At 42.5% G+C, this 24657-nt stretch overlaps 1 protein-coding gene across 2 annotated transcripts in view; it reads right to left on the bottom strand.

Annotated features, from left to right (window-relative positions):
- Positions 1–779: 779 nt before the first annotated feature.
- The window catches only part of TOPBP1 (DNA topoisomerase II binding protein 1), a 68156-nt gene continuing 44278 nt past the window's right edge, over positions 780–24657 (bottom strand). For both annotated transcript variants that reach the window (XM_089672542.1, XM_089672543.1), the window contains 9 exons: positions 19160–19352; positions 18615–18841; positions 18373–18533; positions 16077–16185; positions 15748–15911; positions 12710–12850; positions 6640–6729; positions 2981–3142; positions 780–2881 (listed from right to left, as the gene is read on the bottom strand). In XM_089672542.1, coding sequence (XP_089528668.1) covers positions 2753–2881; positions 2981–3142; positions 6640–6729; positions 12710–12850; positions 15748–15911; positions 16077–16185; positions 18373–18533; positions 18615–18841; positions 19160–19352 — 1376 coding nt within the window. In that variant the 3' untranslated portion in view covers positions 780–2752. The remainder of the gene's footprint in view (positions 2882–2980; positions 3143–6639; positions 6730–12709; positions 12851–15747; positions 15912–16076; positions 16186–18372; positions 18534–18614; positions 18842–19159; positions 19353–24657) is intronic.

Genomic DNA, 24657 nt, shown 5'->3' with positions numbered 1-24657 from the left:
GAGAGGCTGAGCCAGGTGCTGCTCCAGACTCTTTGAAGTCGAGAACTCTCCCCAGCCTGGACGTCAGCCCACTGTCAGCTTTGGCTGCAATTCTTTAATTACCTTGCAATTAGCAGTGACCTCTTTGCACAAGGTCATTGTGCAGCCCAGCAGAGTTGTGGTAGGGACCTCAGCGGGCCCACCCATTACAGACTACTTGCCGAAAACTGCAAAGGTGTGTGTGGATATTAGACCAGAAATCCTGGAAGAACCCTCAGCACACTGCTATATACCGTTTCCAGCAAATTTTGCAATTAAATTAAAAAAAAAAAAATTGGGATTACTTGGACGCAGTTGGCCGGCTTAAACATGTAGTGCAATATCTGTGAACTAAAATCCCTATTTTGTATTGCAAAGTTTGCTGGACAGGATATATACCAGTGTGCAGAGGGTTCTTCGAGGATTTCTAGTGTTAACATGTGGCTACACCCCTTAAACACCTGATAGATAAATGCATGTACAAACTATAGGGAGTTGAGCACAGGTATATCTTGTTTGTAGATATCAGACCAGTCACACTGCACAGAGAGCATCAGTCGCCATCTCTAGTACAGGAAGATCCTGCAAAGGCTGTTAGAATATACATGCCTCTTGTATTTGGACAATATTTGCACATCCTGAACTTCAGCTTTTAGAATTGTATGAGTCACAAACAGAAACAAATTTTAAGTGCTGCTGATGGCAAATTTAACAAACCAAGATCTGCTGAATGCACTCAATAAATCAAAGTGAAATGGAAGTTTACATTTGTATAGTAACTTTTTTTTTTATTTCCTTTACACTATTATAATCAAGAGGTAGTATTTTATAAACATGTACACAGAATGAAAATACCAGCATTGGTAAAATATTAAAAAGGGAAATTTATATACAGAGCACTGCAATTGCTTTACCTGCAGTAGGATCAAAACAGCACAATTTCATCTATAAAGCTTCTATAAAGATATACATAGGTAAAAAGGCAGGTCAATATAACAAATGTCCGTAAAATGATCATAAATGGTACAAATCGAGAACAAAAATGTTGCATTGTGGGAATTACACACAGGTTCTTCTATATATTAATTTTAACAATGTTTTTTTTTTTTAACAAACAGACATTCATAGGTATATACAAACACACAAATAGCAGATTTACTAACACAAAGCATGTTAGCTTGGCTACTAGAAAATACAAAATGAGCCACACACCCCTGAGATGTCAGTATGCAATGAGACTCACTAAAGGGCAGAACAGGGCTTACAGCTGGAGTGTTCCTCTAAAGTGCATTACAGTGACAGTATATTTTGTGCCAACTCTTGCTAGGTCTTTTTTTTAAGATGTATCCACATTAAACAAAGTTAACCAATCTTTCTTTAGTGTTGGACAGAGTAGAAAATGGTTCCTACTTTTGTCAGGTTTTCAATTATGTCAGAAGGGAAACCCTCCCTAATAGGGATATGCTTTGTTTGTGGTCACTAGGACAAAAAGGGACTAAAAATACTTCCAGTGGATGGAGGTACAGAGCAATAAGAGCCTCATTTTCCAGAGTGGAAAAAGGTTACTGCTCCCTGTGTCCCCAACCCAGAGATACTGTTCTTTGTCCCTGCCCCTTCCACCCCTCCATCCTGTGTGACCACAGATATAAGAATCCTTCCAAAAGGAATAAAAGGTGTGACTAATGTTCTACTTTGACACTTTTTTTTTGTGGCGTAGGTAAGAGTTACGCTTCAAAGTGCACCTGTGCCCCAACTATGGTCATTAAAGTATTTGCATCTTCTTGTGAAGCTGCTACTTTTTTTTTTCCCCTATTGCAAACAGGAAGGCTTTTTGCAGAAGAGACATACTATGCCTATGCATCATTCCTACCTTTTTGCAACCTTTTTTGTGTACAGGGAGCTGTGCATGTGCTGTTCAGTGTACAATCCCAGTATCTGCCGGAATGAACTCTGGGAGGAATTACATCATCCTTAGCCAGTCATTCAAGATGACTAAAGGTGCAGAATTTGGAAACAGCCAGGTAGATGTTGGCAATGGTCAGGGAGCTGAAAGACCTTGCCATCATTGGAGCTGAAAGATGTTGCCATCATTGGAGCACAGGGGAATATATGAATATATTATACACATTATAACATGCAGTGAAGAAGCTTCAACTCAAGCCATCCCTGAGCTCTTTAGCTGCATGTACTGTAATGTAATTAATTCTCAAAGACCACAACAAAGACAGTTGGCTTAGAAACATTTGTTTTGTGGTTATATTAAAAAAAGCTGTCAGGCTGCCAGGATTCTATGACAATAGAAAGTAATGCATGGAAAGTGAAACAATACCTTTTTATGCCATGAAATGAATTCATGACAATTCTCACTGCCAATCATAGGCAAAGTTTCCAGTTAAGCCAATGCTTCTGTCACAAAACTACCCAGAACAAGCACTGTAAGTGATACAGATGTTTCTCTAGCTACATCTGTCAAGTCAGGCACCCAAAGCTAAACTGAGTTTTAAGTAAAGTTCTTCATTTTAGGAGCAACTGCATGACACACAAGAGAGTTCAAAATGAATTTCTTATTCACATTCCAGTATAATGCTCTGGAAAAGTAGCACTGCTACATGACACAGTATATTTATAATTCATAACATTTTCTGTTGGTCGAGTGGGTTGCTATTTTATGCACATATATACAGATAAGACAACACATGTAGAATTATAAATAAGAGATGTTAAAATCCTCATCTTAATACAATTTGGGCCGTTTAACATCTGTGGTGTCCCCAGAGTTTTTCCTCTTTCTAGAATTCCCTGTCACCTGAAGAGAGGAGACTGCATCAGGAAGGCAGTAATTGTTGGCAGGAGGTGGTGGGTCCTAAGAAGAAAGAAATATTTTATGCTGGAAAAATTTCTACAACCAAGGATGAGCCTTCAGTTGGCTGAAAATATTAATAGGACGGCTAGTTAGACAAACCTTCATGAGGTAATCCGCAATGTACTCTGGTTTTAAACATTTCACTCCTTGTGCTGCAGCCTCTGCTACACTGACTCTGGCGTCTTCTGGTTTCAGTTTACCAAAGTCTGCAAACAGATGTGTTGTCTCTTTAAACAGAGAGGAGGAGTGGCCAACGAAAACCTAAATGTACATACAGAATGGATAAAAAAAAAAGTGTCAATTTTTTATGGGATTTCAAACAGATCCAAAATATAGGTTTATTTACCAAATGGAAATGAACAAGAGCAGGGATAAATCACAGGATCACATGAGCATGCAAATATATGCATGCATAGTGAATGGGATCCCTCCTCCTAGTCAGCAAATTGTACACTGATATTCCATGGTAACAGCAATCTGAAACAATGCTGTTCACATGGAAAATTCTAATTTTTCTTTTTTTTTTTCCTTAAACGTATTTTTAAAATAAAAAGCCCCAATGAATTATTGCATCAACATTTCACCTGAAAAGAATAAAAAACAAATGTGATAAGTACCATAAATACTAAGAAAAAATATGCACATGTGCGGGGGGGCAAAGCAGTGGGTCAAAAAAACAAAAACAAAAAAAAAACAAAAAACTTTTTTGCCGTTGGAGCAAGGCAATGTACAGGTGAAACTCGAAAAATTTGAATATCGTGCAAAAGTTCATTTATTTCAGTAATGCAACTTAAAAGGTGAAATATATGAGATAGACTCATTACATTTTCTAGGCTCAAAGTGTCCCACTCTAATCAGCTAATTAAGCCATAACACCTGCAAAGGGTTCCTGAGCCTTTAAATGGTCTCTCAGTCTGGTTCAGTAGGAATCCCAATCATGGGAAAGACTGCTGACCTGACAGTTGTGCAGAAAACTATCATTGACACCCTCCATAAGGAGGGAAAGCCTCAAAAGGTAATTACAAAAGAAGTTGGATGTTCCCAAAGTGCTGTATCAAAGCACATTAATAGAAAGTTATGTGGAAGGGAAATAAGTGTCAAGAAAAAAGTGCACAAGCAGCAGGGATGACCGCAGCCTGCAGAGGATTGTCAGGAAAAGGCCATTCAAAAGTGTTGGGGACTTTCACAAGGAGTGGACTGAGGCTGGAGTCAGTGCATCAAGAGCCACCACACACAGACGGATCCTGGACATTGGCTTCAAATGTTGTATTCCTCTTGTCAAGCCGCTTCTGAACAACAAACAATGTCAGAAGCGTCTTACCTGGGCTAAAGAAAAACAGACCTGGTTTGTTGCTCAGTGGTCCAAAGTCCTCTTTTCTGATGAGAGCAACTTTTGCATCTCATTTGGAAACCAAGAGACCAGAGTATGGAGGAAGAATGGAGAGGCACACACTGCAAGATGCTTGAAGTCCAGTGTGAAGTTTCCACAGTCTGTGTTGATTTGGGGAGCCATGTCATCTGCTGGTGTTGGTCCACTGTGCTTCATTAAGTCCAGGGTCAACGCAGCCGTCTACTAGGAGATTTTGGAGCACTTCATGCTTCCTTCCGCAGACGAGCTTTATGGGGAAGCCGACTTAATTTTCCAGTAGGACTTGGCACCTGCCCACACTGCCAAAAGCACCAAAACCTGGTTCAATGGCCGTGGGATTACTGTGCTTGATTGGCCAGCAAACTCGCCTGACCTGAACCCCATAGAGAATCTATGGGGCATTGCCAAGAGAAAGATGAGAGACATGAGACCGAACAATGCAGAAGAGCTGAAGGCCGCTATTGAAGCATCCTGCTCGAGAGAGAGATCGCGAGAGAGATGGAGCGCGAGAGATCGCGAGAGAGATGGAGCGCGAGAGATCGCGAGAGAGATGGAGCGCGAGAGATCGCGAGAGAGATGGAGCGCGAGAGATCGCGAGAGAGATGGAGCGCGAGAGATCGCGAGAGAGATGGAGCGCGAGAGATCGCGAGAGAGATGGAGCGCGAGAGATCGCGAGAGAGATGGAGCGCGAGAGATCGCGAGAGAGATGGAGCGCGAGAGATCGCGAGAGAGATGGAGCGCGAGAGATCGCGAGAGAGATGGAGCGCGAGAGATCGCGAGAGAGATGGAGCGCGAGAGAGATGGAGCGCGAGAGAGATGGAGCGCGAGAGAGATGGAGCGCGAGAGAGATGGAGCGCGAGAGAGATGGAGCGCGAGAGAGATGGAGCGCGAGAGAGATGGAGCGCGAGAGAGATGGAGCGCGAGAGATGGAGCGCGAGAGAGATGGAGCGCGAGAGATGGAGCGCGAGAGATGGAGCGCGAGAGAGATGGAGCGCGAGAGATGGAGCGCGAGAGATCGCGAGAGAGATGGAGCGCGAGAGATCGCGAGAGAGATGGAGCGCGAGAGATCGCGAGAGAGATGGAGCGCGAGAGATCGCGAGAGAGATGGAGCGCGAGAGATCGCGAGAGAGATGGAGCGCGAGAGATCGCGAGAGAGATGGAGCGCGAGAGATCGCGAGAGAGATGGAGCGCGAGAGATCGCGAGAGAGATGGAGCGCGAGAGATCGCGAGAGAGATGGAGCGCGAGAGATCGCGAGAGAGATGGAGCGCGAGAGATCGCGAGAGAGATGGAGCGCGAGAGATCGCGAGAGAGATGGAGCGCGAGAGATCGCGAGAGAGATGGAGCGCGAGAGATCGCGAGAGAGATGGAGCGCGAGAGATCGCGAGAGAGATGGCGAGCGCGAGAGATCGCGAGAGAGATGGCGAGCGCGAGAGATCGCGAGAGAGATGGCGAGCGCGAGAGATGGCGAGAGAGATGGCGAGCGCGAGAGATGGCGAGAGAGATGGCGAGCGCGAGAGATGGCGAGAGAGATGGCGAGCGCGAGAGATGGCGAGAGAGATGGCGAGCGCGAGAGATGGCGAGAGAGATGGCGAGCGCGAGAGATGGCGAGAGAGATGGCGAGCGCGAGAGATGGCGAGCGCGAGAGATGGCGAGCGCGAGAGATGGCGAGCGCGAGAGATGGCGAGCGCGAGAGATGGCGAGCGCGAGAGATGGCGAGCGCGAGAGATGGCGAGCGCGAGAGATGGCGAGCGCGAGAGATGGCGAGCGCGAGAGATGGCGAGCGCGAGAGATGGCGAGCGCGAGAGATGGCGAGCGCGAGAGATGGCGAGCGCGAGAGAGATCGAGCGCGAGAGAGATCGAGCGCGAGAGAGATCGAGCGAGAGAGATCGAGCGCGAGAGATCGAGCGCGAGAGATGGCGCGCGAGAGATGGCGCGCGAGAGATGGCGCGAGAGATGGCGCGAGAGATGGCGCGAGAGATGGAGCGAGAGATGGAGCGAGAGAGATGGAGCGAGAGATCGCGAGAGAGATGGAGCGAGAGATCGCGAGAGAGATGGAGCGAGAGATCGCGAGAGAGATGGAGCGAGAGACCGCGAGAGAGATGGAGCGAGAGACCGCGAAAGAGATGGAGCGAGAGATCGCGATAGAACGAGAAATCGCGATAGAACGAGAAATCAAGAGATCGAGATTGCGAGATAGAGAGATCGCGATAGAACGAGAGAGAGATCGATCGATTTGGGGTTTACATACATTTTAATGCAGACAAAATTTAAAAAAAATTATATATATATATATATATATATATATATATATATATATATATATATATATATATATATAGATAGATATATAGATAGATATATAGATATATATATTTATATTAGACATACCTTTGCTCCCCCTGATTGTAGTAGACGCTTGAAGCCAGATTCTTTTGCTTGGTCAACATTTAATATAACTTTCCATCCACTGAAAGCTCCCTGTAAATGTTCAAAAGATTATAAATGCAATCCAAGACTCACTATTACAAGCAAACAGCAGTCACTGACACGTCATACATCATGGGACACAGAGCATATTCATTAAAGTGGTATCGAAGGTCCAGCTTTAAAAAAAAATAAACAACACACACCAAACATGTCATACTTGCAGTGCTTTTGCACAGCGCAGACCCAATCCTCCTCTTCTCGGGTCCCACACCAGCTCTCCTGGCTCGTCCCCTTTGACTATTGCCCCCAATAGCAAGCTGCTTGCTATGGGGGCACTGGTACGTGCTCACTCCCAAGCCCGGCTCTATGCGTAAATAAGACACACAAAGCCGCGGCTCAGCCCCCTGTTCTCTCCTCATTGGCTCACTGGCTGTTATTGACAGCAGTGGGAGCCAATGGCTCCCACTGTTGTCTTAGCCAATGAGGAGAGGGAGTCCCAGGACAGCCTAGGCTCTTGCGCACAATACTGGATCGGGAGGAGGGCTTAGGTGAGTATTAAAGGGGCTGTTGGTGGAGCAGAACACAGGTTTTTTGTTTTTTTTTTTTAACCTTCATACATACAATGCAAGAAGGAAAAATAACCTTCTGCCTTTAATGCTTTCGAACAGGGATGTCCCAAATACTTGAACATGAGGGGAGGGCTACATCAGGAAAAAAAAAAAAATCAGAAAAAAAAACCATTACCAAAAAAAACGTTAGGCAAGGGGTGGGGGTGGAGGACTGTGGAGAAGAATCTGCTCAGAATTCTCATCTAAACAGGTTCTAAGCAAGTTTCTGACCATTTTGGCAGAAGGACTACCTAAAGCATTTTTAGTAATGAGTTTCCTGTTCCTGATGGTAAATCTTTCATGTGCTGCCCTGAAAGACATTTTGGGAGATGTTAATCAATCTGGAAGTTTAACCACTTGCCTACCAGGCACTTGGTTCACTCCCTTCCTGCACGGTCATGCAACACTGTACCAACAGGAAATTTTTATTTTTTTCACACAAATAGCTTTCTTTTGATGACATTTACTCGCCACAGGGGTTTTTATTTTTTGCACTATAAACCAAAAAAAAAAAACAAACAAAAAAAAATTCTTTGTTTGTATTATAAAATTTTGCACACAGGTAATTTTTCTCCTTCACTGATAGACAGCACTGATGAGGTGGCACTGATATGCAGCAATGATGGGCACTGATAGGTGGTATTGATAGGCGGCACTAGAGACACTGACGGGTGGCATTGATGGGCACTGCTGGGCGGCACTGACAATCACTGCCCATCTTCCCTGTCACATATGCCGGTTATCGGCAGTACTTTCCTCATGCTGTGACAGTGTGAGGAAAGTGCTGGCAATAACCGGCAACTGTACTTACATTGTGATTTGCTGTGTTATTGGACACAGTTGATCATGTGATAAAAGGCCGCTGTGATTGGCCTTTTACCTAATCACGTGATCAGTTGTGTCCGTAGGACACAGAAATCACCGACAGTGTTAGATGCACGCCGCTGGGGGGCTCGTTCTGGAAGGACGTCCATGGACACCCTCCCAGAACTGGACAACCACACTGTAGCCATCTTTCAACTATAGCGCAGTTGGGAAGCGGTTAAAGATCAAATCACTTAGCGTCCAAGCTGCAAACATAACTTTCCATCCAAACAGTTAAGAACATAATTTGCATACAGAATTTAGTAGTTATTTATTTTTATTTCTAATTCATACAGGAAGGATCAGAGATGACTGGGGTTTATAGACAGGTACCTTCAGGTATTTGGACACTGTCCAAAAAAAAACAAAACAAAAACGGAGGACCCACATATAATCCGTGCTAACAGCAGGACTCAGTTATTTGCTAGTGTCTTTAAGCATTGGATGTCTCCTCTCTACAATCAACTTTTGGCTGCGTTACGGCCATGGTGGTATCTTAGTTTCCAGATCAGTGCCCCTAGCTAAGTGCATAGGGAACCATACCTGGACCCCACAAGAGAAGATACAGGAATGGCCTGTATATAGTTTCTTTGAGCACTGGATCCGGTGTTAGGCTAGGTTCACATCTGTGTAGTTTCCCAGCAGCTGTGTTTGCACTAATTAGAGTGGGCTGCTGTATCTGTGGAAAAAGCAGAGAAAAGATCCCTGAACATTTTCTAAAATCATATCAAGAATGAAAGGCACTCCCGTGCCTCTGCTAAACAGCAGCATTTTTGCTGCAAGGTGGTGTGCAATTTGCACACAGTCCTGCACCAGCTTAGATGTGAGCCTAGTCTTAGATGCCCACCTTAGAATGTAATAGAGAGCATTGAGTTAGCCACAGGGTAAAATACAGGTCCAGAGGTGAACCACTCCATTGTGACCAGAGTCTCAAAAGACTCCCTCGCTAAAAAGGGAGTGTCCCCTTCCAAATCGGGCAAAGCCAGGGGTACAAAGGGTTAATCCCTTTCCACTGTGTGGAACTACATGTCAATGCCCTGGTTGCCTCCCCTTCTTCCCTAGTGCAGTCCCCCGCCACCCTTTCTCTTACTGTGGGCTTGAGTCCAGGCTGACTTCTGAGTCATGCCCCTGTCCCCTTTCAGCTGGATTTCTGTAGCTTTGGTGGCAGGGTGACTGAGTGGTTAAAGGCTATAGACAGCCCTTGGCAGTCTTACTGCCCTCTGAGGGCCTGAGCTGCTTGCATGTACTACATATGCACCGAATGTTGCAGCAGATATTTTGGGACACGTTCACAGACACACATTTCCTGTCCTGCCATCAACCCCTTAGTGCAATTTGGCATGCAGGTCCTGAGCCTGAGGTGGACTGATTCGAGGCAATGCCATATGCTCTGATTCACTCCAGGCCAGTACAATATTCCTGGCTATGGGGAAAAAATAAGCTTTTTCTCTGGATCGACCATCAGAGGCCAGATATTCAAATCACTCCAACACGGTGGGTGTACAATCTGGAGCTGCAGTAGGGGAATGCCTTTCTCCTGTTAAATTAAAGTGCTCACCACAGATGCCAGTCTGTTGGGCTGCTGAGTTGTACTCGGGACAGCAATGGTGCAGGAATCTTGGTAAGTGGAAGAATCCCGACAACCCATCAACATCTGGGAACTCGAAGATATTTGCCTCACCCTGCAGCAGTTGTCAAGAGGTCTTCGAAGAATGCCGGCGTGAGTTCTGTCAGACAAGGTCAGGGCTGTGGCTTACATCAATCACCAGGGCAGAACCAGGAATCGTGCAGCTCAGCCAGCAGACCTAATTCTGCAGTGGGCAGAACATCACATTCCAGCCCTGTCAACCATACACATTTCAGGTGTGAAAAATTAGCAGGTGGGTTTTTTCAGTTGCCGGCAACTAGCCTCGGAGAAGTGGTCCCTACACACACACACACACAGGTGTTTCGGGACAATTTGTCAGAGATGGGGGACACCAGATGAAGATCCACCAGCATCTCAATTCAGCCACAAGGTGGAAAGGTTTGTGTCTCGAACATAGGATCTTAGGGCCTTTGCAGTGGATGCTTCTATGACCCTGCGGTACCAGTTCTCCCTGATGTATGCTTTTACTCCTTTATAAATCCTTCCTTGCCTGTTCCACTGGATCAAGTCTGAACGTGTCCCAGTGATACTCGTGGCCCCAAACTGGCCAAGAAAAATGTAGTACATATACAAGCTTCGGCTTCTGGCAGACATTCCGTGGCCTTTATCAGACAATCCGGATATACCATCTCAGGGTCGAAGGTTCCATTCTGGTTCTTGGGCTTCAACAGCCAAGCCATCAAAGCTACTGACCAAGGGTCTGGCTGCTTCAGTCATCCCTATGCTTACAGTATAAGTGCCAGAAAATCAACTTTGCCTAAGGTCCATCACTGCATCTGGAAGGTTTATTTTGCCTCAGATGAACAGCAGTACTTTGTGGGACGTATCTTGGATTTCCTTCAATTAGGCTTGGTCAGTGGTAGGTCCTAAGTACAATCAAGGGCCATATATCAGACTTGGCTACTCTCTTTTTTCAGAGGCTGTTGGCATCCCATTTACTGGTGAAGGCCCTTGTACAAGGCGTATCTCATATTGTTGTACTGTGGGATATGAACTTGGTGCTTTCAGCATCTTTTGAGCTCTGTCCTTGTCTGGTCTTGCTTACAAAGTCTGTTTTCTCGATTGTGGTCACCTCTGCTAGGAGAGTGTCAGAACTGTTTCACAAGGCTAAAGTCATTCTGCAACCCAAGATATTCTTTCTGCCTAAGGTGGTGTCTTAATTTAATTTCAAGTCAGGACCTAGTACTTCCAACCTTCTGACCTGTCCAAAACCCCCTTTACGAAGTGGCACTTCATTGTCTGCATGTGGTTTGAGCTACTAGAATCTACCTCACAGGCACAACCTCCATAAGGCTAGGTTCATACCTATGCAGGTTGCGCCTGACACATTTGTGATGCGTTTCGCGCTTTTTTTTTTTTGCCCAATAGGAAAGTATGACATTTCTGTTCACGCAGTGCGACTTTGATGCTTCTTGAGTGCCAGAAAGTGCAGAATTGCATCAAAGTAGTGCAGGAACCTTTATGTGTCTAAAATCGCATGTTAGGTTTAGAGTTAGCAGTAATTGTTAGGATTAGCATTCTAACCCTAACCCACCCCAATTCCAGTCTTAACCCTAACATGCAACTTTGGCACTCAAGTAGCATCAAAGTTGCATCAGAGAGTGTAAAGTCACATCAAAAAATAAAAAGCAAAAACGCATCAAAAACACAAACTTTCATTTTTTGGTGCAGGTCCATTGAAGTCTATTAAAAGCAAAACGCAAAAAGTCTCTTTCCAAAAACAGACCGGCTCAAAATGCACAGATGTGAACTAGATCCATAGGAAACCATGTTAAATGGACTGTAGTGCGTTTCTTCAAAACGCACTAAAAACTCATGTGTAAACCAAGGATCAGACAACCTCGCTCCCTCTTGGTGCTTCCAGAAGGATTTGGCAGGGGGCTCCCTGCATCTTGTTAAAATGATATCATTCTTTTTTAGGTACATTTCAGCACAGTGCATACTTACAGAAAACGTCTAGTTTTTAAAAACATGACTTTCCTCCTTTCTTAGTTAGCAACCCACTAGCTAATTATTATACAGGATTTATATAGCGCCAACAGTTTGCGCAGCGCTTTACAATATAAAGGGAGACAATACAGCAACAATACAGTTCAATACAAGAGGGATAGGAGGGCCCAGCTCCTTGGAGCTTACAATCTAAGAAAATGGAAACACACACAAACCAGAAAGTAGGGGCAGAAGTTGAGGGATCCATGCTTGCATGTTCCTGGCTGGGACTAAAGCCACATCCCTACTACCACTGAGTAAACTGAATGACCACTGCAGCAGCCCATAACTCCTTAGTGTCCATGGTACCCTCCTGTACAACCCGGACATTCAGGGAAGCAGTACAAATCGTCCCAGAGGTGGCAGCAAAGAATATGGACCATGGGCAAGCGCTTCGTTCAATAGAGCATGGAAATGCGCTGAGGCGGTTTTTACCTTAGAGCCTAAGTGCAGCCAAAATCACAAACAGATCTGTTTGCCCAAGCCATGCTACAGGTTCTAGGAACAAATCAGGATCTATAAATGGAGCAGCTATACAAAAAGGGCAGTCAGAGTTGGGTTGGGAAGGATTTTCACTAACAGAAAAGAAATCAGCAAGGAACACACCCTGCTGACTGTAAGTTATGTCCCTTGTGCAGATTTTTCCCATTTGTGATTTTGGCTGCACTTAGGTTTTAATGCTGAGAATGCATTTAGGTGAAAAACACCAAGCATTTAGAACACTTTAAAATAATAATTCATCCTAAATTCTACCTGGTTACACTTTGGTTGAAGGCTGGTTATATTTTAATGCACCAACTGCTGTATATGGCTTTATAAGATTTTTGCCTATTTAATTGCATTTTTGTTCCTGGGTTTAGATAAAATTCAAGTCACTTCATACATTAGAAGTTTCTACCAGTCTACAATGCAGCTCCCATACCTCCATTGTTTCACTCTCTTGATTTACCCTCTGCAGCTTCTTCCTCCATCGCATTGCTGCCTCTGCCAGCAACCTCTGCTGGGGGGTGATACTACTGATAGCATTTAGTATTGAGTTGCTTCCCCACTCATAATCATCTTCCTATAGGACAAAAAAATGTACTCATCAGTAATGAAAAGGAAATATGTTACGATACTACCATGAATCAGAATTTTTTTTATAGAGAAATATTGTGAAGTGTTTACTATCTATTGTTTATGGGTATCAATGTAAAAAAAGATTTACCATTAACCTTTATGCCATTCAGTCTAACCATACCTTTGTCTTTCTAGAGCATGTATGATGTATTGTTATCCATTTTGTGAACTGTTAAGTAACTGCTACCTTCTTGCAATAGATGGTTACTCCTTTAAAACCGCCAATAAAAATAGTTTGTAAAGGAAAATGTTTCTTTGCAATGAAGAGTAATATTTCAAAATATGACATGGGACATACTTTTTCATTTCAAAAACAAAAGAATAAAAACATATTAGTTAACCTCTTCACGCCAACGTGGTGCATATATGCTTATTCTTAGTGGGTGGGCTTTAGTGCATAGTGGCCACATATAACTAAAAAAAAAACAACAAAAAAAAAAACACCTCTCTGTACTGAGACCGCATGCCCTGCGCTCTCCCAGCACAGACAACGGCGGGGACCAGAAAGCTCCCGAAACATACTAGCAACCGGGGGTTTTTCGATGGTGTGACCACTGTGACAGACAATCACAGCGGTCACATGACCCAAATGCCCACCCACCACCTCCCAGCATTTAAAAGCTCCTAAAGGGCCAGGAGGTGGAAGCAGGACTGGGTTAAAATCAATTAGATTACCTTTATTACAATATTTGCTTAACTGCTTCCTGTCCACTGATGCTGGATTGGAAGGATGATATCTTGGTCATCATTTTGCAATGATCAAGAGATCATTTTTTTAGGGCCGGCAATTCCCTTCAATGTAAATGTAATCCTAGCAGCTAAGAAGCCACTGGATTACTTTTACAGGCAGGGGGAGGGGGTCCCACCTCCCTCCCACAGTCACCTTTACCAGGCTCTATCGTGCGATTGGAGAGCCCAGTAAGGATACGACCAGCGGCATCCAGTTCCTGGAACACAGAGAGATGAACTGATGTTTTTCCTCCCACTGTGTAATGTTGAAAACTGGAGGAAACAAGAATTTAGTCACTTCCAGTTTCAGTCTCATGTAAATAGGTCGTTACCTGCTTAAATAAGCATCTGATCAAACCGATCTTCATTTGATCAGATACTTTGGAGGCCAGAGAAAAGATCTGGGGTCAAATAAATGCTGTTCATCCCTTCTGATAGCATTTAAAGTGCCCCCGTTTCCCCGTGCTAATACACAAATGCGAATACAAGCGTAGGTCCCACGCTCATATGTAAATGGAAATTGCACATGTGAGGTATCACCAAGTATGTCAAAGCAAGGGTACCAGAACCGGGGTCTGTGAAAGCAATCAGCAGCAGCGGAGGTGCCTGACTGCTTCCACCTGGCAGGCAGGATTCTGCCTGTCAGTTTTATACACAATCCCAGTGGCTGCAGCCACTGGATTCTGTATAAAACCCCCTGCTCTCAGGTCTGTACTGCATACAGACCTGGCAGCAAAAGGGTTAAAGTGTGATATGGTTGGTATTTATTTACTCAGTACAACATCATTTTTTAGATTTTATCAAACAATTGGGTATTAGATTGTGTTTTTGTGCACTGAAATTCATCAAGTGTATTTTTTTTTTTAGCAAAAAGATTTTTTTTTTTGTAAGGAGAGGAATTTCAGAATTGGCTCGGACTGGAAGTAAAGTGTATCTCAAGGCATAATGAAACAAAAAAAAACCCATACACAACAAAGTGGAACTTCACTCTCTCAATAAAAAAAGGACTATTTTTAATCCTTATGCTGCTAGTAAATAGAAAGTATATCATATTTACGTGTTTTAAACTTTTTTTTTTTTTTTTTTTTAAACATATTTCTTCAGTTACTTCCTGGTTTCTATGCCTAGGCAAATTATGTCATACATCCCAGGAATCTTTAAGGGGGGGGATAGGGGGGTCTTAGCTCTATGCCTGAGCTAAGGGCAGATGGATTCCAGGAAGTAAAATGATACATGAATCATCTGCCCTTACTCAAGATGACCACTACCAGAAATGCCAAGGGGTACTTTTCAAAATGACTTCTCAGTAAATTAAAGCATAGAGACATGGATGGAAGGAGGAGTTTGTTTTGACTATTAACAATTAATTAAATGGCATTTTTGGTTTGTGGTGCTCAGATGCAGTGCAGTTCCACTTTAAGTACTCTGCAATACATGCACATTTCCCCATGTTTTGTCACTTTAAACAGCAAGTACTGAAAAATAACTGCTGAAGTACCAGAAAAATATGCTGCTCCTACCTTCTTGATTCCTGAACTGACAACACAGGGCCTTTTGAATTCTAAAATCCTAATTACTCCTGAGTAAAAGGAGGTGTTGGCTTAAAAGATTTCTTGCAAAACCAAAAAGTAATTGTTTGCACTTATTGATCAGATATAACAAAACCCTTTTCAATTACGTGTTGATCAGACAAAAAGGGGGCAAATAAAAGGTTAGGATTTACTCTAAAAAAGACCTTGCTCACGATTCAGGGCAAAGCCCACTCTTGACCCAATTATACTCGCATTCATAGTGCTCCCCCACCAATTTTTCTTTAGTTACAGTTGCTGCAAAATACCTGGTGCTTTCAGGTTATAGGGGAGCATTTGACCATTCATTATGCACTAATAGACCCAAACACAGGCTCCCTGAAAGCTGACACCTGGTATTTTGCTGCAACTGCAATGGAAGCAGAGACAGGGAAGAACTGAGGATGATAAGAACTGGTCAGGGGGATGGGTTGGGCTTTAAAGAGACCCTTTCATTTTGGTGATGGAGTTGCTGTAACATTTTTGATACAAGAAAAATTTTACAGACTCCTTAAGATGAGAAAGTATTACAAGACAGACAGACCTGAATGAAACGTTTTGCAGCTCGGCAGGCCTCCAAATAAGATCTATGAAGCACCCACTTTCCTGCAGCCATTGAAGCAAGATATTTCTCATTGCGAAGAGGATGGCCAACAATAATGTGAGTACAGCTTGGATCAAAGCACTGCTTATCTATTACTATTCCACCTGAAAACAGAAAAATTGATCTCAGTTTTGTTTTTTGTTTGCAAAAATAAATAAAAATGAAGCCATAACAGGGCCAATGTTTGTGTATGAAGTTAGGAAAGATGAGAATAATAATAATAAAAAAAACACAACACCATCCAAATAGTGAAGCAGAGACCAGTTTACCTAGCTCCTCAATCAGCTGAGAGTAGTCAATTCTTTCCTGAGGATTTAATGAAGAAAGCTGGAATCTCCTTTCTTTTTTATCATCCTCTTCCACCGCTAGCTTCTGACACTGTAAAATAATTAAACCAGTCATCAACTGTGTTCTAGTCAAACAAACAAAACCCAACCTGTTTGAGAGACATAAAAACTGGCTACAGAAATCAGAGGCCAGTTAGATGTGCTATCATGATACCACCACTGACTGATTTCTCTTCTCAAGTATTTTTCTATAAGCATGTATGCTAGGATTGCCCCAGAATACACATAATAACACACGTAGGACTGCATTTTCCTCCTTCTTGGTTATTGGCTTATCTAGCAAGTGTATCCAAAAAAGTGATTGGAGTGATTTAGTTTTAGTCGACTAAATCTACAGTAGATTCAGTCAAATAAAAATCGAATGGGTTTAGTTTGATGCATTATTTAAGCATTTCCCTTGATATAAAATATTGGGCACCCTTGCATTTTTATCAGATAATGCATCTCTTCACCAAAAAGTTGTTGCAATTACAAACATTCAGGCATTCTCATGTATATTTCTTTTGTATGTATTGGTATGAAACAAAAAGCTAAATCTGAAAAATTCCACGCAAAACCCCAAAAGTGGACTGGACAAAATTAATGGCACCGTCAATATAAATATTTGGTAACACACCCCTTGGAAAAAATAACTGAAATCAATGGCTTCCTGTAACCAATGAGTTTCTTACACCTCTCTACTGGAATTATGGACCGTTCTTTTGCCAACTGCTCCAGGTTCTCTATGGGATTGAGATCTGGACCTCTGACGGAGACCCATCTTTCTGACACTGGGCCCTACAGTTGATTGTGTGAATAGATTTTTGTTATAGTTTTAGTCACCATAACTTAATTTGATTTAGTTTTAGTCACTGAAAAAATGTTATTGACTAAAACTATGATGAAAATGATAAGTTGACTAAATTAACACTGGTCACCACACACATTTGTACACACTCAATTAAAAAAAAACAAAAAAAAACAAAAAACAGTGTAATGGGCTCATATAGCATACCACACTGCCCCCTCACCACCCTGCAAAAGAGACATAAGCCCACAAGCTAAAACAAAGTGTAAACGTGCCTTCATGGATTTATTAGTCTGCAATACTTCCCTGTGCTCCAATGTCCACAAGGAGCCTTGCTTGTGCCAGAATCTTTTCCCTTGCTTCTTCCTGGTGCTGATCTTTGTGTCTTGATTGGCTGGTGTAGGATTATGCAACTTCTGTGCACACAAGCACCTCACCAGGAATGTAAACTCAGCTGCACATGTGCAGCTAAATGTACACTTAAAGACGACTGCAATTAGGCAGGCTTATTTTACTGCAGAAGAGACCAATCATGTCTTTTCTGCAAATAAAGAGCCTGCCTGTTCACAATTTGTTAATTTAGACTTCTAGTTTTAATACTTGACTAGCATGTCAGTGAAATCACTAGATTCAGCACTGTGCTTTAATCTCTTGAACACAATTATTCTTATGTATAGGAATGCCAAGTCTTCTGATCCAGACTTTGAAATACATAGGAAATCCTGGTGACAGATGTGAATGAGCTACACCAACCATCTGAAACATTAGACAATATCTATGTTCATCCATAAACATCTTCGTGCTGCAAAGTTCTGAGAGGGCTCCACTCATTCCACTGTTCTGTTGCAGTAAGTGCAGAAAGTCTTCTTGCCATGACATAAGGTGCAGGCATTCCACAAATATATTTACTGCGAAAAATGGTGAAGTGTTCAATACTTATTTTACCCACTGTATATAGATTATTAATAATGATAAAAAGGTTAATTTATTCTTTTTTCACAGGAGCCTGCAGAGCATTGCACCTGCTATCAGTGGATCACAGGTGCAATTTCAGGTTTCTGCAGACACTGCCTACCTGTACACCTTCATATGAACTGTCAATTTCAGAGCTGCAAGAAGTGTGAATGGACTACAAGTGTGCTGCTCAGCATGCTCGGGGTAGCAGAAGGGACATGTAGTTTATTCATTCACAGGTTACTGTGAATAAATGACGTGGCTGAGCAACAAGTGTAACCACAAGGTGAACTTATCCTAAAACTTTATGACCATGCCATCTCATGTTCTAGATTATTGCTTGGCATACAATGTCCCTTCTTTCTGACAGCTGTGTCTGAAGGTATATTTTGTATGAAAAAGGTCAACTTAATTTTTACAGTCAGCCACAGATGTTTAACATTTTAAAGGTAGTTGGCACCGTAATAGAAACAGTACCATTTCCTTGGGCTGAGGAGCTACAGGAGGATTGGCAAGTGGAAATGCAATGCTTGGAGCCTGTGGGGTGGGGATCAGAGGGTCCTCTTTAACTGGAGATTGGAGATCCAGTCCTTTTTTGGAGGCTTCTTTGGCTGAAGTATGCTCTAGCTCACATGCCTCTGTAATGCAAAAGAGAAAATAAAATTGACACCAATGATCATGATACAAAATCTGCTACACTATCTCCTAACTGCACTTACCCATTTCAGCTATCTCTGTATCTGTTAAAGATTCTTTAAACTGGGATTGGTCAGTAACATGACCTTTCTGAGGCAGCAAAGGTTCTGTGCACTGGGAGGGACTGTTAGGCCACTGTAAGTTACTGGCCAGCTTGGCCCTCTCTTCCCTTGCAGTTGGGTCATCCCAAATAATTTGCTCATTTTGTGATGGTTCTGTATTCAAATCTGTTAAGGTCTGGCGAGAATTTCTAAAAGAGAACAAGAAAATTATCAGAGTAAGTGAGGTGCTATCTGGGATTTAGGATGTGTTTGCTTTGAGTATGGACATTCTTTATGGCAATAGCAGATACAGTGCATACTTCAATGTTAACCTAAATATTGCATGTTGTATTAATAATAGTTTAGTTGGATTAATACAACTTACCATATCTCTGGGTGCACTGGACCTACATTTAAACACATCTCTAAATACCCATATGACAACCACCATGAAAATGCAGTGAGCACAATCCTAAGGAGAATAAGTATTTAAAAAAAAATATGGTTTTTACTAACTTAAGGCATACCTTCGTGCTTCCAATACTCTGCTCCTGCCATTACGTGTTGTACGAGCACCTTCGGGAGTACAAGGGGACGTATCAAACCCTGCTCTGCTCAATACTGATCTATTCCCTTGAGCTTTCACCATAGATGTTGCAGACATCAGCTCTTGTAACTGTCGCTGGAAATTTTCCCTCATCTCCAATGTCTGTGTGAGAACTAATCAGCAAGGGAAAGAAAAAAAATGTAATTAAGATCTCTTAAAAAAGATGAATACAAACTAAAATAAAAAAAAAAAGAAAAAAAGAAGAAAACTTGCAATGCTATTAAGGTTTACAATTATAGCTCTTCATACTGAAAAATTCTTATTTTGGAGTACAGTACAGGTCTGGTATTTATACATTATAGGCTTTATGCTGCTACCCTCAGGTGATTAGTAAAAACCTTTGCTAGGGCTGTCCCTAGAGCGTACCCATATAACCCCATCCACTCCATTAAGCTTTTTTTTTTTTTTTTTAGCAAGAAATGTACTCTAAGATAATACATTTTGAGGCAAGTCAAAAATCATATTTCAATTGTACAGTACAAGACTAGTATTCAGAGACCAAAGACATACCCAAGCAATAAAACTGAGAGGTGGGAAACAACATAACAAACCAAGCTTGCCAGCAGACCAAGGAGCGATCACAAAGTTTTAAAGAACCTGGACAAAATACTCTGATAACAGCCTGAAGCACCCTGCGTCAGTCGAGACCAGAACATCCACGTGATAGAACTGGGAAAATATGTTAACAGAGGACCAGGTGGTGGTCTTGAAAATCTGTGAGACAGATGTTTGATGCTGTAAATCCCAGGAGACAGCAACAGCTCTGGTGAAGTTGTCTCTGATGGGAAAGGAAGGAAACATTTACATAAAGGTGTAGGCCCTGGAACTGAGTGACCTTATCCACCTGGCAAAATGAGGAGCAGGAAGCAGTATGTCCTCTAGGAAAACCACTAGGTAGAACAAAAAGGGGCTCCATCTAGGGAATGGAGGCTGTAGCAGCCAAGTAGACTGTAGGCCCTAACCACATCCATAGAATATAAGGCAATTGCCTTACCAGGTTCTGGGGCAGTGCAGTAGGACAGAGGGAAGGGAGGGTGATGTCCCCATGGAGGTGGAAATTAGAGAACACCTTAGATTAAAAAGAAGGTTTTGGTTACAAAACTACCTTGTCCTTGAGCAAACCAAGAAATAGACCTTTACAGGATAGTGCTGTTAACTCTGTCTAAGATGTGATGGCAACCAAGAAAGTAACCTTTAAAGGCGAGTTCTTCCAACAGAATGTCTCTAAGTTGGTTCAAAGGGGAAGGGGGGGGGGGTCTCTGAAGGGCAGCGAGAACCAGGTTGAGATCCCAAGGTGACGCAGGAGGTAATAGGATAATGATATGAGCAACGCCAACGCCCTGTAGGAAGGTTCTGATCATGGATTGCAAGGCAAGGGGTTTCTAAAAGAAAAAAAAAAAAAAGGTGCATCAAGTCGAAACCTGTCCCTAGAGGGTCCTAAGGGCCAGACACTGGTCAAAACCAGACAGAAGAGAGGTCATAATTTGAGTTGAGTGATAGAGTACTGGAGTAGCGTTAAACATTGTGCCTCGCACCAGGCAACATAAGCTTCCCACGTGCACGGTAAATCTTGTGGGAATCAGATTTCCTTGCTCAGAATAAAGTGGGAATTACCAAATCAGAGTTACCCCTCTCCTTTAGTACTTTTGTTTTAACAGCCATGCCTTAAAAGCCAGCGACTCAGAAGCAGAATGGAACATGGGGTCTTGAGCCAGTAATTCTAGTCTGCTTGGAAAAGGACAAGGCTCATTATTATTATACAGGATTTATATCGCACAGCGCTTTACAATCTAGATGAAGACAGTACAGTTACAACACAATAAAATACAAGAGGAAGATTTACTGCTACTCAGGGGCTCTGGGCTTCAGCAAAATGGCAGCCTCTGGCAAGAACAACAATGCTGACGGAAATTTACAGCACACACTAATTTTGGTAGCATAATTTATTAAAGTACAATGTATGTTTCTTTCTAAAGAACATTATTTTTTTTAATCAAGTTGTTATGCATAAAGTCCTGCATTAACAGTCAGGAAGCTGTAAACTCCATCCAAGCCTGTAAGCCTAGCATTTGTAATTACAACATTTCAATTCCTGTGAAGGAATGACTTTCCAGTGCCAAGGCAGGATTGAGGATACACCATGTCAAGGAGACCTTGACTTGACAGAAGCATTGGACTTTAGGAACGCTATTTTTACCTAAGGGAGGAAGATTCTGTCTTGGGCTGTGTCTAGGATTAGACCCAAGTACTCAATATGGTGTGAGGGCTGGATGGCAGAATTTGGAAAGTTGGGATTATCCAGCCACGCTGAATGGTCCTTTGGACTTTGACTGAGGAGTCCTTCAGCAGGAGCTCATCTAAGTAACGCATGACATGAACGCCCTAGGTTTGTAGATCCAGAAGCGAGGTGAGCACTTTTGTGACTACTCGGGATGCAGAGAGCCCAAATGACAGTGCCACAAACTAAGTGCTGGTCTCCCACATCAAAAAGGAGGAAGCATTGCTGTGATGGGAAAATAAGACTATGGAGATAGGATTTTATATGTCTGCTGATGCCACAAATTTGTCTTGTCTGAGGGAAGTAATCGCAAATCTCATAAAATTACATCTGGACTTCTGGTACACAAAAACTAAGTCCAGTATTGGATGGATGCCCCCCTGTTGGATTTGGAACTATAAATAGGTTTGAATAAACATCTAGAATGCATTGCTCCAAAGGAACCAACTCCTTGTGCCTGAAGTTGGTACAAAATGATCATCAAATCTGTGGTCTGAAGCTGGCAAATTGTAAGGTAAAAAGTGAGGAAGGAGTAGGGACTGTAAATAGGCTGTACCCCTAAGAAATTCAGATTGGGACATCTCGAATCCAGGCTAGCGCAAAGGCCAACAGATGTCCCTCCACCCTAAGGAATGTGGGAAACCATTCTATGTGAAGAGGAGTTCTGAATGCTTGGTAGGCCAGGGCTTGCAACAAAAGAATGTGTTAAGGCTTGCTTTAGAGGCAGTGATCATTTTGATGTCAAATTTCCAATTAGGTTTAGTTATATAGTCTTTTGACTAAAATGCCATTTTAGTTTTAATTGCATTTTAATCATCTGAATTATTTTAGTTGTATTTTCGTCGACTAAACTCTCCAGTACATTTTAGTCGACTAAAATCTAATAGGTTTAGTTAACCGCTTCCAGACCGCCCTATAGCAGAACTACTGCTACAGGGCGGCAGGACTGCACAAAATCATGTATATACAGGTTTTTGCATTTCCGGATAGGGGGCGAGCCGCCATTGGCGGCTGCAGCTGTCGATCACCGGGTCCTGGACAGAGATTCCCTGCTGGCACACAGCGATCGCCAAGGAACACTGTATGTAAACAACACAGATCTCCCTCTGTCAGCACCAGCATGCTGCTTTTTATTGCTCTGTATAGCATAAAATACAAAGAAACATGCTTACATAGTAAAACAAAACACACAACACACACAGTAAAACAGCACACAGTTCACCCTTTGATTGCCCCAGATGATAACCCCTTCCTGCCCGGTGTCATTAGTACAGTGACAGTGCTTTTATCACTGATCACTGTATTAAGAGTTACTGGGGATGTCAGTGACAGTCAGTTCCCCACGTGTCAGAATGCCCGCCGCAGTCCTGCTATAAGTCACTAATCACCACCATTACTAGTATAAAAAAAAAAAGAATAAAAAAATTCCAGTATATATACACCACCATTTGTAGACGCTATAACTTTCACGTAAACCAATTAATTTACACATATTGGGATTTTTGTTTTTAGCAAAGACATGTAGCAGAATACATTGTGGCCTAAATGTATGACGACCTTTGATTTAACATTTTTTACTGGACATCTTTTATAGCAAAAAGTCAAAAATATTGGGGTTTTTTTTAAAAAATTGTCGGTCTTAAATTTTTGTCTATAGGGCAAAAAATAAAAACCGCAGAGGCGATCAAATACCACCAAAAGAAAGTTCCTTTTGTGGGACAAAGGACAAATTTCATTTGGGTGCAGCGTTGCATGACCACCCAATTGTCAGTTAAAGTAACGGAGCACTGTATCACAAAAAAAAAAAAAAGCCAGGTCAGGAAGGGGGGTAAATACTCTGGAGGACAAGTGGTTAAATTGCAATGCATTATTTATTAGCATTTCCAAACTCATTATATAATCCTGGAGTAAAAATCTAACATATTATTTATGGTATATGGTTTGAACAAACTACACAGCTTTAGACGTTATTTAACATCATAAGTAAAACCAAGTTTCATCACAAGAAACAATCCTCTCTAACATTTTCGTTCATTGAAAAAAATTGGAATTGATTTTCGGCAGTTTTCGTCAATTGACAATAACTTGAATTGATTTTTGTTTCGTTTTTGTCACTGAAAACATGCCGCTGATGAAAATTACAACATTTTTTTTATAGAAGAAATTAAAGACAGTTTAGAGGTTGTCATCTGGAAAGAACTCAAGTAGAGGGAGAAGCTCTAGGAGTAAGAGATCAAACTTTAAGCCCCAAACTCCTGCGCATGTGCATAGAGATAAAAACAATTCTTGAGACTTGTCAAATGACATCTCAAGAGAAGAAGCCACTATACCCCAGGAACGGACCAAGTTTCTGTAGGTGTGTCCCTGTAGAAAAAGGCCATGGGAATGCAGCAACATCCTGCATGCATTCTCGGCGGAATAGTTGGGTGGAAACACATCATCTGGGAAATGTGATACATGCTTGCAGAAAATTGTCTGAGAGAACTTTATTTATTTCAGGTAATTATATAGCGCCGTCAATTTACGCAGCGCTTTACATATACTGTATATTGTACATTCACATCAGTCCCTAACCCTCAAGGGGCGTACAATCTAAGGTCCCTAACTTACATTCATACAGACACATACTAGGGCCAATTTAGACAGGATCTAATTAACCTACCAGCATGTCTTTGGAGTGTGGGAGGAAACTGGAGTACTTGGAGGACACCCACACAGGCACAGGGAGAACATGCAAACTCCAGGCAGGAGGTGCTGTGGCTGGGATTCGAACCAACGACCCTTGTACTACCAGGTGGAAGTGCTAACCATTTAGAACATGACACAGTTATCTCATCCACTGACACAAAGTCCAAATAAACTGTATAGTGTGCAATGCGCTGCGGATATAGTGTTGTATAAAGCCAGGAACAGGGGTCTATACACAAGGAAACCTCATCTTACCTTATTCACGACACTCAACTTATTATAGCCCAAGCTTTGCCAGTAACAGTGGGCAAGCCCACGAAGGGGTCTCCAGAACATGGCAACCACAGAAATGGACCACAAGCGTGGACCTGTATAGCAAACTGCAGCTAACTTCACATATTGCACTTTGTGCCAAGATGAGTGTCTAATACAGGATCCATTGCCTGATGCAT

This window comes from Staurois parvus, unplaced genomic scaffold (genome assembly GCF_062004578.1).
Source record: "Staurois parvus isolate SC_StPar_1 unplaced genomic scaffold, SC_StPar_1.0 ptg000130l, whole genome shotgun sequence".
Classification (NCBI taxonomy): domain Eukaryota; kingdom Metazoa; phylum Chordata; class Amphibia; order Anura; family Ranidae; genus Staurois; species Staurois parvus.
The sequence above is the reverse complement of the archived record's forward strand: the minus strand, read 5'-3'. Positions and strand labels throughout refer to the sequence as shown.